Source organism: Gracilinanus agilis, chromosome 4 (genome assembly GCF_016433145.1).
Source record: "Gracilinanus agilis isolate LMUSP501 chromosome 4, AgileGrace, whole genome shotgun sequence".
NCBI classification, from domain to species: domain Eukaryota; kingdom Metazoa; phylum Chordata; class Mammalia; order Didelphimorphia; family Didelphidae; genus Gracilinanus; species Gracilinanus agilis.
The window spans coordinates 119,297,070-119,314,166 of NC_058133.1; the positions used below are offsets into that span (position 1 = coordinate 119,297,070).

The following is a 17,097-nucleotide window of genomic DNA, read 5'->3' on the forward strand; positions in this document are numbered from 1 at the left end:
CACACGTACAGAATTAGGGAGTTGTAGATTAATAGCATTTCCTTCTCCAGCTTATAACAGCTTTTAACAACTTTTAACAGTTGTAATTGTTAGAAGTTTTTCCGTACTTCAAGCCTATTTGCTTCCCTGCAACTTCCACTCATTGTTTCTTTTTTTCCAGTTTTGCCTTCCAGGGCCAAGCAAAATGAGGCAAATCCCTCTTCACCACAGTTAACCTTCAAATATCTGAAGACAACAATCATATCTCTCTCCAAATCTTCTCAAGCTAAACTTCCCTGATTTCTTTAGTACTTCTTATTATGTATGATTTTGAGGTCTTTCAACATCCCGAGAATCTCCCCTGGATTCTCTCAAGCCCAGGAAGGCTCTTCCTAAAATATGGCACTCAGAACTGGACACAATCCTCCAAAGCAGGGGAATTATAATTTTTCCAGTGGGCACACACACGCACTCTTCTTGGCTTTGAGGCAGAGAGGAAAAACATGAACAGTTACATCTATTTAGATTCAAAGAGAGAAAACAGGATTCAATCTCAATAAGCCCACAGCCAGGAATATTTGCTATCTTCAGGACAATATAACCCATTTCTGCCAGTCTCTTACTGCCCAGCTTCCCAGGGTGACAAAGTCCCAGTCAATCAACAAGCATTTACCAAGTACCTGTAACTATATAAGTGCCATGCTAAGTGTTGAGGATACAAAGAAAGGTAAAAAAAAATGGTTCCCTCAAAAAGTTCCAGCATTTTTTTCAGATTTAAGAATTAGGAAAGTGCCAAGCATGAAACAAGTGGCAACACTAAGCCAAGGAAACCCAGGTGAGACTCACTGGTACTGCCCTAACTCTCTGCGGTACCAATTCTTCTCGTGATTTTACAGTCATCTTAGATCACCAGGTTAGGATTGTGGCTTCTAGAAGCTATTGGACAACCCTACAGGATGTTGCCCGTCTCCCAGGAAACTTATTCTCTTGTGGTGGTCGAATGTATAGCCTCCCTTGCTGAAATGGCAGAAATGCTTCCTTCTTTGGGATTTTGGAATTTCGAGGCATTTGCCATTATTTTCCCTTTACTGATTCCACACAGATACAATCATACAGGGACACAATTCTTTGAAATTCGAAAAATGAGGCCACTCAGTGGGTAAGTGGTATCTCCGGGTTTGGGTTCCTTTTTCTTTCTCCAAAGTAGCAACCATTCTTCATTGTACCCAATACCCCTTACTCAATTCTGCTGATATTTGCCAATCTATGAGGGGACTGCAGCATTTTAGGGCATGGGGAACTGCCTGGGAGTAAGTTTCCTCTGATTTAAAATAAGAGGGTTGGATAAGATAATCTCTATGGTCCTTTTCAGCATTGAGACTATAAAGCCACTGTGTTCATGACCACAGATCAAGTTTAAGATGGGAGTGAGACTATCCTGGGGGCCAGAAGCTTTAGAAGTATGTTCATAGATTTCTTCCAAGTTTTCCATAACATTTGAAAATATGTCCTGGCCTATAGTATGTGCAAAGGGGTCAAAATCCCAGGAGTCCTAAATATAAGAGCTAATGATACTTAAAAATTTAGCAATATCCAGGCACACTCCTAAGCATACAGCCAGGGAAACACCTTTCTTTGTCCGTTTGTAAGTGGCTCTATTCTGAGTCCAGAACTCTGCACTCAGGATGTGGTGCTGAGGTTGACTTGTCTTACTGGTTGAAGGAATGAATATTGACCCCCCTTTGCTGTCCCTTTTACTACAGGTTGATGGAGACAGCAAGAGAAATGACTCGAGAATCTTTACCCATCAAATGTCTTGAAGCTGTCATCTTGGGCATGTATCCTTTTGCTTGTATATGCTTTGCATCTGAAGAAAAGACCGGTGAGAACAAGCAAACTCCAAAGATGGGCATCAAACATGGTAAAAAAAAAATAAACAAATCTATAAATGTATCGTGTGTGAACAGGCATCCTGGATGGTGTAAAACAATCACTGTCACAATCGTAACACCACATATTCCATTTGCATGGCTTTTCATAGTGAACAAATGTGTTCATAGGCAAAGATGCATCAGCTCCTTTGATTCTCAATGATGCTTTCCCTGCCCCTACCCCCTGGAGGTGAGTTTTACACTTTTCTGATGTTTTTCTTGACTTTTAGTACCCAGAGCCAAACCAAGTCCAAAGGAGTGGTTAGATCCTTGAACCATTTCCATTAGCATCCATCATCATCTAGGCCAGTACTCAGGCCAGTAACCAATATGATTTTCTGGTTATATGGGTAGAATATTCTTATTGGATGTCTACGTTAACCAAAGTCTTGTGTTGGGGCATGAGGTGAGAGGAAGAGGTCATTGATTCCATGTCATTGGACTTGAAACTTCCGTAGAACAGAGAACTGTGTCTTTCTTATCCCACCCAGGAATTCCCTGAAGCAGATCCTCTTAGGTAGGGCTTTGCCTCAAGGAGCTGAATTCAGAAGGTAATGATAGCACTTGCAACAAGGCCCTCAACAACACAAAAACAACAGTTTAGTTCATATCTAGTTAGCAAAAACAATTTGTTAAAATAGAAAGCTTCCAAACGGTTTCTGAGATTCCCTTCTAAGATTTCTGTCCCTTGGAGGCAGCTGGGTGGCTCAGTGGATTAAGAGCCAGGCCTAGAGATGGGAGGTCCTAGGTTCAAACCTGGCCTCAGACACTTCCCAGCTGTGTGACCCTGGGCAAGTCACTTGACCCCCATTGCCCAGCCTTACCACTCTTCTGCCTTGGAGCCAATACACAGTATTGACTCCAAGATGGAAGGTAAGGGTTTTATTTAAAAAAAAAAAAAAAAAAAAAAAAAAAGATTTCTGTCTCTTCCTCTAAGGGTGGAGTACCAGCCCTAATCTCAAGAGAGAATAACTGTCTCACGGATGGTTAATGATTCTGTCCCTAGATTTTTAAATTCCTTATTACAGCTTTGCTCTTAGGACAGTGGCTATGTCTCCTCCATGGCACTCAGGGCTCCCAGAGGCAAGGACTGGGTCCTTCCCAATTCATTAGTTCTATAAGTCTAGAAACTGGTCTTCTTTTGAGAGACAAGCTTCAAGAAGCTTCTAGAGGGCCCTGCCTTCCTTAGGCTAATGGGAAATCACAGGATCTCAGCTTTGGAGCTAAAAGAGAGCTCTAAGGCCATTTTGTTTTTATAGTTAAGGAAACTGAGTCACAGAGAGGTCAAATAAGATTCATGCCAGGTAACACACTTAGTAAATGTCTGAGGGAAGATTTGAACTCAAGGCTTTCTGACTACAAACCCAACATTCTATTTACTATCAGTGCTATCAAACATACTGCCTCATTTGGATTGGAATACTTCCAAGTGTGGCCTGAACCAGATTAAAATGGAATGGGAAATATTTAACAAAGTAAAAGAAATACAATAAGACATAGGTGAGTTTATATTTTTTAGATCAGAGAAGACTTTATTTTTTCTCAGATATTGTATTTTTCCCCAATTACACATAAAAAAAAATTTAACATGTTTTTTTAAAATTTGAGTTCCAAATTCTCCCCTTCCATCCTTCTCGAGAAAGCAAGCAATTTGATATAGGTTATACATGTGCAGTGATGCAAAACATTCCCTTATTAGTTACTTTTTTATTTTTCAAAACCCTTACTTTCCTATTTTAGAATTAATACTAAGTATCAATTCCAAGGCAGAAGAATGGCAAGGGCTAGGCAATTGGGGGTAAGTGACTTACCCAAAGTCACACAGCTAGGAAGTGACTGCAGCCAAATATGAACCTTGGACCTTCCTTCTTTAGGGCTGACTATCCACTGAGCCACCTGGTTGTCCCTCCTTTTTAGTTATAACATATTTTTAAACTAAATCAATATGCAACCTGTAGAGATCCTTTCATATAAGTTAGTGGCCTCATTTCTATTTGAGTTTAATTGTCCTACAATGCCTTTCTCTCATGTTTCCCACTTCCTGTGACTCTTAATGGATTGAGTGTGTGATTAATGGTGATTAGGACCCAGAAGTTGGTCAGCTAAGATTTCTCATGGCTTTTCCAATGGCCACTTCTTCCATTTTTCTCTTGATTCTCTTAAAGAGAGAATATTCTCTGGCCTTAGCTCAATGGTGAGAAGAATGTGAAGGTAAAGGCTTCTTTGCTAAGCACTAAGCAGCTATGGCCCGTGCTAAGATGCTATAACAAACACTTGGAGAAGGAAGTTTCTCATTGGAGGAGAGGGAGAACAAAAGGCACTGGACTTAAGAGACCTGCACTTATTACATATATTACCACAAGTGAATCAGTCAGCCTCTCTGAGCCTCAGTTTCTTCATCTATAAAATAGGAAAAATGATATTTACATTGCTTACCTCACAGGACTGTTGTGAATAACGTGTTTTGTAAAAATTAAAGCACTAGCTAAATAGGATATGTGGCTATAATGGTGAGGCAGGAGCTAAAGAACCATGAAGAGGATGGGGGAAAAAAAAGATGGTCATCATATGAATATAAAACACTTAGCAATGCCCTGAACTGCATGGGCAAATCAGATACCAGTTTTTATGCTAGGCTAATTCAATTCAAAGGACATTTATTAACCATCTGCTTATTCAGAGCCCACTGTTAGCCATTAAAGATAATATTAAAAAATATACAGTTCTTGCCCTCAAGGAGCATATAATAAAATTGTGGGGAGGGGTGGATTGGCTCTCTGTGTGAATGTGTTTGAATTTTACATTGGATGGCAGATTTAGAGTTAGAAGGGATCTTAGAGGCCATCCTGTCTGACCCTCTCATTTTGTAAATAAGGGAATGGAGGCCAAAAGAGATGAAGTGACTTGACCAAGGTCACGCAGGCAGTCATTGACAGAACCAGGATCCTCTGACCCCAAATCACCTGATCTTTGCACTCTTTAATGAGGACATGCAGGAAAAAGAGCACTAGATGTGAATATGGGCATCAGGGGACCTAGGTTCAAATCTTGGCTCTGCTTCTTGTTCTCCATATGATCTTTGGCAATCATGTCATCTCTTGGAGCCTCATCTATGAAATGAGATGGCTGGGCTATATTATCTCTAAAGTTCCTTCCAGCTTTTAGTCCTAAGAGTTGATGGGCATCCCTACATACTTTTGGATCTCCCAGTTATTTTGTCCCCAAGGACATGGTTTCTTTGAAAATTCCTAGTGGAGACCAAGAGCTCTGATCATGCCAAACAAGAATTCTTACTGTGACTGGAGAAACTGGTGTTACTACCTAACAGTAGGACGAGACTTAAGCCCTGTTTATTTGGTCTTAGTGCAGCCAGGTCACCCACTGGGAAACTTTGCAAGGGTTCTAAGTCAAGGTTCCTTGCCTGATTTAGCTTATCTCCTCCCTCTCCTTTTGAAGACAGTTATTTGCCCTTTTTTCCCCAGGACAGGAGCACCTCTCCCATTCTCTGTCACTTTTGACTAATCACCAACAGAAGCTCAACAATCATATCCAGCAATCCTGTCCCTAGACTAGGATAAAATTCTTCCAGGCCCATAAACCAACCAAGCATTTATTAAGTGCCTGTTTTGGGCCAGGCACTGGGCTAGACCCTGGGGATTGCAAAGACAATGTGAAATTCTCTGCTGGCAAAGAGGTTGTCTCCTAGTAAGGGAGAAAACAATACACATTGAAGTAGATACCAAATGTATACCAAGTAACTACTAGGCAATTTGAACTGAGATCTGCAGGAAAGTAGAACTTTTAAGAGAAAGATGTGAGATGAGGGAATGGTCCAGGAATGGGGGACAGCCAGGACATAGGCTGGGAGATAATTATCAGAGTGTCATATATGAGGGACATTTGGGTAGCTCAGTGGATTGAGAGCCTAGAGACAGGAGGTCCTCGGTTCAAATCCGGCCTCAGACACTTCCCAGCTGTGTGACCCTGGGCAAGTCACTTGACCCCCATTGCCCACCCTTACCACTCTTCCACCTAGGAGCCAACACAGAAGTTAAGGGCTTAAAAAAAGAGTGTCATATATGAGAGACAGTTTGGCTGGATTATATGTTTAAAGAGGAGCAATATAAAATGAGCCTAAAAGGGAAGGTGGGAGCCAGGTTTTGAAGGGTTTCAGCTCCTCATTTGCCATTTTTTGTTCTCTCTTTTCGCCAATATGAAGATCATTCTGAGAGGAAAAAACGAAAACAGAGTCAGCCCTTCCTGCTCCTACCCCTCCTCATTTTAAAGTGAAATTAAAAGGCAGTTCCCACATGGCTGAGCAGACCAGCAGCTGGGTAGCAGTGAGAGGCTTGGGATTGAGGAGAGCAGCAGATGGCTTTGGGATCAGACCCTTTTGTGCTAGGAGGGACCCAACTACAGCTGCTTAGCATAGCCTCATGCAAGATTCATGGATGTGAACAATTCAGGGGCTGGGGGGAAACACAAGATCTAGTTCCTTTCCTGGACCACGTAGCCAATACTGAATTTTCTAGGCTGATGGAAGGATGAACCAGTCGGATACACGTGGACCTTGATTCACACAATAGAGGTGTATCTGAGAAGTCTTGCAGAAATTCCACATTTGGTCACTAAAATCCCTGAAGTATCTTGGAAGTATGATCAATGCATTGGCTCTTTCAGGAGATGATGTACTGGGCTAAAAAAAAAAAAAAACCAATGGGTAATTTGCTCCTAGGTTTCATATACTCTAACTCAGGTAATATTTAGAGAGGACCAGGACAGGGGGATACTTACCTCTGGCAGCTGTGAGGCTCAAGAGAAATTAACCCCTGGACAAAAACATCAAAGGCTCAGTTCTCCTTGCCCTTTGTTAGCCCTTGGTAGTCTGGTTGTCCCTGGGCTGAGGAGAAGGCCTATGAATCTGTCTTTGTCTCCTCAGGAGCCTAGGGTCATAGAAGTAGCTCTATTATCAACCATTTTTACCCCTCAGGTCCAAACTAGGACACTTCCTAGCTGGGATTTATGATCAGTGAGTCACTTAACCTCAGTTTCCTCATCTTTAAAAAAAAAAAGAGACAATACTCCCATTATTCCAACAGAGAGTATTGTTTGGAAAGCACTTTATAAAGCTGAAAGCTCTACATGGTGAGTTGTCCATTATTATTGAGCCTTTCTATTGCGGAAAGCTAGGTCATTTGTTTCCTTTTTTTTGGATTCAAGTCATGGGCTAGGTTAACAGAGCACAATGGATTTTTGACTTAATCTCTTTTTGTTCCTCTGGGTATGCCCTGTGGATATCTACCCAGGCCAGATAGAGCTTTGATTCCTTATTATGTTCCAAATCATTTCAGCTGCTGTCAGAAGCTTCATCTTCAACAGCTGTGTGTTCTTCCTCATGAATGTGAGATCTAAGTAAGCGGGCACATGCTTAGAAGGTCAGGGGATTTCTAGGCACTCAGGTCTCCCTTTTTTTGGAAAAGTTGAAGCAGACTCCCAGGCTGCTAGGCATAGATAGCCCCACTTTGGGGATGATCCTCTTGGGTAGGTGGGTTTGTGTTATCAGTGAACACTGTAAGGACTCTGCCTCATGAAGGAGCAAACCTTTTTCAAGACATTAAGGAATTATAATAAGATACGGTTGGACAGTGTTCAGGAGGTCGTCCCTCTGCCTCTTGTTTTGGCCCATCTCAGTCTTTACCCAGATGGTTGAGTGAACCCAAGACTAGACAGAAAGCTGTAATTTTGTTTTCCCTGCTGGCATAATCTGCTGTGGGTGATGGTAGGCCATTGGCACAGCTGTGTCCTAGAACCATCTCCCTTTATAGAAAGAACATCACAAGGGATTGGCCTGACATAAATTACAGCCCATGTTTTGACTGTGTGGGATTATATTTTGAGGAGGGAATGATGACATTTAGAAATGACCCTATGAGAGTTGGGAGATTTGAGTTCTAATCTTGACTGTGCCACTAATTGAGTTATGTGTAGGCAAAATCTCTTTCTCTGTGCTTCAGTTAACTCACCCATAAGATGAAGGGATTAGACTGGATAAATGCTAAGGCTCCTTCTAGCTCAAAATCCTGTGATCTTGTGACCTATTTAAGTAGATGACCAGTGATGTTGAACTATGTTTCAATGGGTTATTAGTTTTAATGTTTGGGTTTTTTGGAAAAGAATCTATGATTTCATCAACGCTAAGAATTCCAAGTACAGAAAATCCTTCCATCCACATAGATCATCAATCTAACTTACTATAGTCTTAGACACACTGTCAGAGGCAAATTTGAACCTGTATCTTCTGATTTCAAGGCTGGCTCCCTCTCTCCTCCGCCATGTTGACACTCCTAAGAAGGTTATTCTGTACTTCATATTTCTAAGGCTGGTGAAGTATATTGTTTGAGTTCTTCCCAAGAGAGGCATTGTGTAACCTTTTATCCCTTACTCCTGGTTTCTGAAATCCACCGTTAGCCTGAACCTCCTCCCTTCTTCATGTGGTGGGGATGGTGCCCAGCCTCTTTTCTGAGGTCTCTGTGCTGCCCTTCTAAAGCTATGTCTTCTGTCTGCCCAGAGGCAGTTACGCGGCACAGTGGATAATGTACTAGCCTTGGTGTTAGGAAGACCCAAGTTCAAATTCTGCCTCAGATACCTACTAGCCATGTGACCCTGAATGCTCAAATGCCTCCATACCTCAGTTCCCTTACTTGCAAAATGAGGATAATAAGACTATTTATACAGGATTGCGGTGAAGATTAAGTAAAATGATATTTGTAAAGTGCTTTGCAAAGTTTTGTTGTTATGTCTTACTCTGTGACCTCTATTCAGGATTTTCTTAGCATAGATACTAGAGTAGTTGGTCATTTCCATTGTCAGCTTATTTAACTGATGACAAAACTGAGGCAAACAGGGCTAAGCGACTTGCCCAGTGACTAGCACACAGCTAGGAAGTGCATCTGAGGCCAGATTTGCACTCAGGAAGCTGAGTCTTCCTGACTTCAGGGTTGGCACTCTACTATGCCACTTAGGTGCCCCCGAACTTTAAAGCATTATAAAAATGTGAACTAGCTCCTGCAGACCACTGTCATTCTGGTGTAGGGAAAGACGCAGTAGGAAAATGGCAGTAAACAAACACTAGGTTTGTGAAGTAAGGTATGGGGCACGAGGCCCAATTTCTTTTTTAAAGGTAACTATACTAAAGTGCAGGCTAGTGGGATAGATAGTATATGCCCTGGTTCAGTGTTAGGAGAGATGACTGTGGATGGGGCTCTTTTTAGGAAGTAAGACCTGAGTTGTCTCTTGAAGGATGTGCTCAGCCTACGGAGAAGTGAAAGAATGTTTTAGAACTCATCTACAACAAAAGAGAATTAGGTTAGACTTAAAGAATAGTTACAGCAAAGGTTGCTAGAAGTCAGAATGGTTTGGGGGGTTGGGGAGGAGTCAAATCTCTGTTTACAAGAGGTATTAGAAAATGAGAGTAGCTCAGTACAGAGAAAAAACTCCCCTAAGCTGTATCTCTGACCTCATTGGGTGTGCTTTTGGTAGCAAAGGGTTCTGACTGGGTAAGAGTTCTCATGGTGGTATGGAGAGGCCAGTTCTTACACAGAACTCATTCTGAGGGCAGAAACTTTTCTCATTTTCACAAGGTTTTGATCTCTTACAAAAGGATTATATTGTTTAGACTTGGAATTAGAAGATGGAGAAAGCAGAGTAGAAAGAATACTTGGCTGGGAGTCAAGAGACCTGGGTTCTAGTTCTAGCTTTATCACTCATTAGCTCTATTATCCTGAGAAAGTTACATCTCACTGGATCTCATTAGATTTTAAGGTCCCCCCGCCACCAGCTCCCTAATAGGCCTCCTCCATTTTACATTTGAAGAAAATGAGGCTCCTTGCAGAGCTGTGACTTCCCTAAGATCAAACTACTAGGTAGAGGAAGAGTCAGAAGAACCATAAGACTTTGGGAAAATCCCTTCCTTTCTTCAAATTTCAACTTTCTCCTCTAATAAACGGGGATAATTTATATCCTCTCTACCTTAGGAGCTGCTGTGAGGATCAGATGAGATCAAAGATATGAAAGCTCTTTATAAATTGCTAAACGAGAGTATGATTTTAGCATCTCTTGAGGACTCTGCCTGAACAGGAGTTGGTAGCTCTTTGATTTTTTAAGACCATCATCTTCTTCCTTAACCTAAAATCATTTAAGATACCTAACAAATGGGCAGCCTTCCATAGAACGATTCCCCATCAGCTTTAAAACCCAATTCTCAGGAAATTACTTCCACCATGTTGTATTGGGGATCTATTGCAATGGCCGCTATGGCTCCCTAGGCATGAGCCGGAGGTCCGACCTAATGGACAAACCTCTGACCTTTCGGACTCTGAGTGACCTCATCTTTGATTTTGAAGACTCTTACAAGAAATACCTACACACAGTCAAGAAGGTCAAGATTGGGCTGTATGTCCCCCACGAGCCCCACAGCTTCCAGCCCATTGAGTGGAAGCAGCTGGTTCTCAATGTCACAAAGATGATGAGGTCAGAATTAAGGAAAGAGCTGGAGAAATATGCCAGGGACTTGAGAATGAAGGTACGTATAAGGGCAGGTATAAAGGTATGGTGGGGAAAAGTCAGCATTACTGGAGGAAGCAACTTGGCCTAAGGAATGGAATTCAATTCTCCCATCCTATACTAAAAATGAATGATACGGAGCCTTGGAGCTTGCCCAGTTGGCTAATATAGAGGCACCCTGCTTTTCCGCGTTTTCCTCACCAGATGGGTGGGAGTAGCTGCTCCAGTCTTCTCTCAGGGCTGGCTGGGTGCAATATCTTACCTGGACTCTTGGTTCCCAAGTGTGTAATAGTGCAAACTCCCAGATCTGGTGAGATTTGTACATGGCAGCTGAAACTAAGCGCAAACAAAATTTCCTGGTTTGGTTCATGGTGCCTGCACTGGAAGTGGAATCACATGTGTGACTTCACCCTCTGGACACAGCAGAAAAGACCCTAAAGGAAAAGACTGTTGTAGTCTGACAGTTTTAAAGATCCATCCTGTTTAGGACACATAGTTAAAGAAGGTGACTCACACTATTATGTGGGGGAATGCCAAGAAGCCAGGTATATCCACATTAGGTCAACCTGGGCATGCCCCTTGGATTCATTATAGTGTAATTTGAATCTGTTACCCTAAAAACTACAATTCCCAGCACCCCACTCTCCTCACCTTATGTACTGATGTAGGGAGGATATAGATTTGGTGTAGCCCCGCCTCTCGCTCTGGTCTTCCAGCTGGGCTTTGGTGGAGCAGGTTTTGTAAACAGGCAAGAAGAGCTTGGTCACGTGGTCTTAATTTTGTTAAATAATTGGGTTTCTTTTACTTCTATTTCCTTTTTATTCCTCCTACTTCAAGTGATTATTAATAAACTTTATAAAATGAACACTTGGAGTTGCTGGATATTAATTTAAGTCCTACATTACATGAAAACAAAGCCAAACCTTACTCTTTGCTCTGGGTATTGCAATGGCCTTTGGTTTAAAGTAATGTATTTTTGACCTGATATGACAAAATTAAACAAAAATAGAGTAGCAAAGTTTCATAAAAGCTTGGAAATCACTACGCTGAGCTCTGTTCTGATCATATACATACAAATATGATTTGTCTCTCTTTTTTTTTTTTAATCCTTACCTTCTGTCTTAGAATACTAAATATTGGTTCTAAGGCAGAAGAGCAGGGCTAGGTAATTGGAGTTAAGTGACTTGCTTTTAGGGTCATGTAGCTAAGAACATCTGAGGCCAGATTAGGACAGAGGACCTCTCTTCTCCAGACCTGGCACTCTATCCAATGAGCCACCTAGCAGCCCCAGATTACATTGTAAAACAATGTGATGCTCCTGTTCTCTCTCCATTTCTCATTGAGATTCTTATGAGAAATTCTGTGTAAAAGAGGTAGCATGGTCTATTGGATACAGTACCAGCTGGGTCCAAATCCTACCTTAGACACATTACTTGGCTGACCCTGGGCAAGTCATTCAATCTACATGTGCTTCAGGCAGCTCATTAGGGCTTACCTGCTAAATAAATCACAGGTTGTAAAGGCGACCCCACCTGTGTACTTCCATGAGTTGATTTTTCTGTATTCACTGTCAGAATAAAAACTAGGCTCTAAGAGGGGAAGGGACTCTGCCCATCAAAAGTTTTGTTACGGTTATTACCTGGGGAGCTAACCTCTCCTCTCTGGGAGAAAATGAGAGGTTCTTGGTTATTTGGAACAAAATATCAAGAACACTGTAACAATGACTTCTCCTGGAAGTGGAGGAAGAACTCATCAGTTTTGGGAACCAAACTTCCAGGGCTTCAAGCCTCTGGTGTTCCTGAGCCAAAGGAAAAGAACAAAAAGTGGCATCTACTGATGACACATTCTCTTCCTGCCATCCTATACCAGGTATCTTTGTTTACATCTTTCACTTGGGAGTCATTTTTCTGAGAACCTTCCAAGCTATAGTCTTGGAGTCAGTGGCTGGTGCTAGTGAAAAATATTCCAGGGGGAAAGAGGGAGCAATTTTCTTGAAATTGACGATGGCAACAACTCTCACATTCTTTTTAAAAAATTCTCTTAGATCTTGAAACCCGCAAGTGCCCACTCTCCTCCCCTGGAGAGAAGTCGGGGAAAGTCACTGTCTCCCCGGCGAAGGCAATCAAGCCCTCCGAGACGACTTGGGAGGCGAGACAAATCGTAAGTAACGTTTCCCCTGGTCCCATCCATGGTACTTAATGCCTGAAAATCTGGTGCTTTCCTAGTCCACAGGGACTGCTTCCTAGACCTGCCATTTTAATCAGATGGTGATATCCATAAGCAGAGATACATGAAAGAGGAATGGTATCTGCTTCAATTGACACAACCTTGGGGGAACACCTTTTAGGATCATTATACGTGACCATACAAACATAAGCCCCCTTATAGTATGAGCAATAGTCAGTTTTCAATCATCTACACAAATAAAGGAAAGAGACACACGGGTAGTATTTAAAAAATAAAAAGAATAATTTAAAAATCATTCCTATTTGATTTGGGGAATTTGAATCTAAGGCCCATACCCAGAAATTCACACATTCACCCCTGTCCTGCTTTAACCCTTCTGGTTGAGTCCTCTTTCAGAGAGGAGACCACGGCCAGTGATTCCACACCCATTTTTTGGTTCATGGGAACCTAAATGTGTAGAGCTGATGGGCTGAAGGAGTGCCCTAGTATAAGTTCATAAAACGGAGGATGGATTAAAAGATAACAACCAAATATACTAGAAATACAACCCATCACTAACAACATAACAGAGATATTTTGTATTTTTCCCATCTATTATCTTCTTAAAGATCCATAACAACATTAGGAAGCAGCTGAGCAGGGGCTGGTGGGGGTGGGGGGAGAGTATTATGCTTATCTTATAGATGAGGAAACTCACATGCTGAGAGATTTAATGTTTTACTCATGATCACAAAACCCATCAAGCAGAAGATTCTGGCTTTGGAAGACATGTAAGGAGGTAACAGAAATGACTTCAGTCTCACCAGAATAGTAAGGGATCCAGTATTTTTAACTCCAAGGGAAGATACCCTTCCTGATAAAAGTAGCTGGTACCCAGTGCTCCAGAAGAGAAATAAGTCAGAGAAATAAGGAAAGGAGATAGTTTATATGTCATGTCACTGGGAGAAATGAGAAAGCAGTATGTCTATTTATAAGTTAGACCTTTTAAATAAGAATTTTTGGGGAAACAGGATGATTGCATGCCCTTTACAAAGGAAATAAGATGGCCTTCTGAGCCATCCCCTCTCCCCTAGCCCTATCTCTCCTGTTTTGAGTCTTCTGGGAATCTAAATCCAGGTGCACTCAGGAACTAAACAGAATGACAGTTAAATCTAATGGTCTTGAACACGCCTAAACCATTAGTCCTTTGAGAGATTGAAATCAGATAGGGTTGGAGGAATGGGAGACAGGATGATGTACTAGGCAGAGAACGAACTTGGGAGTCAGGAAGACTTGGGTAAGTCCCATCTCTGACATACACCGAGTACTGGGTGACTTTAGGCAAATCACTTAACTGCAAAAAAAGTCCCCATGTTAATGGAATCACAGGTCTGGTTGGAAAGAAACCAAGGGGAGTCCCAAAGCTAAGGAAAGGAGGAGGAAGGCATTTCAGCCTGCTTTAACAGTCATATCGATAGATTTATTTGTAGTCCACAGCCTCAGTCAGAAGGGAGTCTGAATCAGTGCCACCGGGATCTCCAGCTAGCAAAAACTCATGAGTTCTCAAACTCTATTCATCTTTTCCTCCCTAATGGCTTCTAGAACAGTGCCCAGGGCCCAAGCATTTGAGCTAGCACAGAAAGTTCATTCATAAATTGAGGAATATGGGGATGGACAAATCTACCTAGGTGGAACTACAAGGACTTTTCATTTAAAGACAGAGTGACTATAGGGTCTGACCAGGAGAATAGAGCTTCAGAGTCTACCTGATAATCTCTATAGTAATTTACCTACATGCTCTCACCTGATCCTCACAATTACCCCTCTTAAAAGATGAGGAAGGAGGGGGAGGCAGCTAGATAGCTCAGTGGATTTTGAACCTCAGTCAGAAAGGGAGGTCCTGGGTTCAAATATGACATCGGATACTTCCTACCTGGGTGACCTTGGCCAAGTCACTTAACGCCCATTGCCTAGCCCTTACCACTCTTCTGTCTTGGAACCAATACACAGTATTGATTCTAAGAGGGAAGGTAAGGGTTTAAAAAAAAAAAAAAAGATGAGGAAGGGGGAGCTAGATGGTATGGTGGATAGAATGCCAGCCCTGAAGTCAGGAAGACTAATCTTTTTGAGGTAAAATCTAGCTTACTAGTCATATGACCATAGGCAAGTCACTTAACCCTGTTGGCCTCAGTTTCCACATCTGTCAAAAGAGTCGAAGAAGGAAACGGCAAACTATTTCAGTATCTTGACCAAGAAAATCTCCAGTGGAGTCATGAAGAACTGGACATGACTGAAAAAAACAACCCTCAACAACAAAGAAGAGGAAACAAATTCAGGGAGGGAATATTGCTAATATATGTCAGAATCATGATATGAAAATTAATCTTCTGACAACAGGTTCATTACTATTTGTACTATGTCACAAGGCACTGGGTTTGATTCTGCATATAGCAAAAAAGATGCAACATTTTTTAGAGTGTTTACAATCCAATTGGGGTTTAAAAATTGTAATTGTAAATGTAATGGGGAAGCTAGTGATGATCATAGAGTGATGGGAGGCATACAATTAGGTCATCAAGGGTATGAGGTCTTCTTGGTGGACAGAAAGCCCAGTTAGGAGTTAGATGATGTCATAAGGTCTGATTTTGTGATAGAAACCATTAGGTCTGGATTTGGGTGAAGTAAAAGGGAGTTATTAAAATGCTGATGAATAGAGTCTGAGTTCTTATTCTCCTTTTAGAGTGAAATTTCTTGAGACCAGTGTCTGTTATTTAGAATCTTTAGCCCAAACTCTGTTCCCTAATTTCTGGATACTTTGTCCTGTAGTCCAAAAGAACCATGCCTAGGCCTATTGACAACAGAAGTTAGTATGCCAGCATCTTTGTAAGTGTAATGTTAACTTTTTAGTGGCAGGAGAAATAGTTCCTCCTTCTTCCCATCTGCAATTCCAGGTTCAGATTGGTCATCTAACTAATGGTAGGACCTAAAGACAGAGAAAAGGCAAATATTAGGAATAAGGATGGGAAAATAAGACCAGCAGAAAGAATTGATAATAGCTTTCTATTCTTTATCTCCTCAATCCTCAAACAGCCCTGAAAGGTATTATCCCATTTTACAGATGAGGAAACTTAGGCTCAGAGTGGTTAAGTATCTTGCCTATGGTAGCAAACCTAGTAAATGCCAGAGGCAAGATTCCAGCTGGGTCTTCCCCAATTCTAAATCCATTGTTCTTTCCATTACACTGTGCTACCTCTCACAAACTCCTCTCAGTGATTGAATATCACGGGAATTTTCCCATCCCAAACTTTGCTGACTTTGGACACAGTTTGATCATCAAAATGATGAACTCCCTCCTGGGAGAGGAGGCCCTTTGGTGACTGTGAAGCAAATCAAGGCGGGTACTCTAAGGATGCCCAAACTTCACCTTTTACCCAACAGTAAAGGAATCTGGAAATGAAGTATCTTGCCTAATTCAGTTCAGTTCAACTTAAGTCAACAGACATTGGGTAAGCACCTACTATGCAGCAAAGCATTGTGTTTCAGGGATACAGATACAAAAAAATAAAACTGTTGATGAGTAATCAAGGAAAGAATCTTGGATTTGGAGTCAGAGAATGTGGGTTCAAATCTCAACTCTGGCACATGTGGAAACCTGGGCAGGTCACTCTACCCCTGAGAGTCTCACTGGAAAAAAAAAAATGAGGGGGTCAGACTTGATGGTCTCTAGGACTCTTCCAGCTCTATGTCTATTATATAATATGACCTTTTGGTCTTATTCCTACCCTCAAAAAGCATTTATTTTCTTGGGTTGATGTATGTGATATGCAAAGCAGAACTAAAATGGTTCTTTATTCAACTACTGCCAAACCATTTGCCACATGTGTGACCTTGGGCAAGTGGCTTAATCTCTCTGGGCTTCCATTTCCTCATCTGTAAAATGGTTGGACTAGATGATCTCTAAGGTCGACTACAGTTCTAAAATTGATCTTATGTTAAACCCTGACACTGCTTTGGGCTTTTAGGGTGGCAAAAAGAGATGAGGGATAGACAAGGTAGAGATGGAAAGGGAGGGTGGCAGGAGGAGTGATCTGGAGAGGTGGGAGTCAGAATAAATCCTCCAAAAGAAACTAATTGTCCCTTCCCCATGACTCATCGACAGCTCCTCCTTCTCTAGCACTACCACAGAGTGAGCTATAATTAAAACGGAGGACTTTCTTATTCCTAACAGTATGTCCAGGGAAATAGTCATTTCTCAGCTTCATCATCAAGCAGGATTTTCTCGAGGGATGATAAGAATATTATATAACACCTTACATGCATTCTCTCATTTGATCTTCACAACCACTCTGTAAGGTGGGCTGGGTAGGTATTATTTGTCCTATTTTACTGATAAGGAAACTAAGGCTCAGACGGTTTTGTGACTTGCCCATTTACAAGGTCTAGCCAATGACAAAGCCAA

The 17,097-nt window shown here is 41.7% G+C and overlaps 1 protein-coding gene across 2 annotated transcripts in view; it reads left to right on the forward strand.

The window, feature by feature from the left end:
- Nucleotides 1-17,097, forward strand: part of VASH2 (vasohibin 2) — a 46,254-nt gene that overhangs the window by 21,448 nt on the left and 7,709 nt on the right. The window contains exons 3-6 of one of the 2 annotated variants that reach the window (XM_044673966.1): nucleotides 1,082-1,138; nucleotides 1,743-1,817; nucleotides 10,110-10,491; nucleotides 12,517-12,632. In XM_044673966.1, coding sequence (XP_044529901.1) covers nucleotides 1,082-1,138; nucleotides 1,743-1,817; nucleotides 10,110-10,491; nucleotides 12,517-12,632 — 630 coding nt within the window. The remainder of the gene's footprint in view (nucleotides 1-1,081; nucleotides 1,139-1,742; nucleotides 1,818-10,109; nucleotides 10,492-12,516; nucleotides 12,633-17,097) is intronic. The other variant, XM_044673968.1, reaches the window with a different exon arrangement.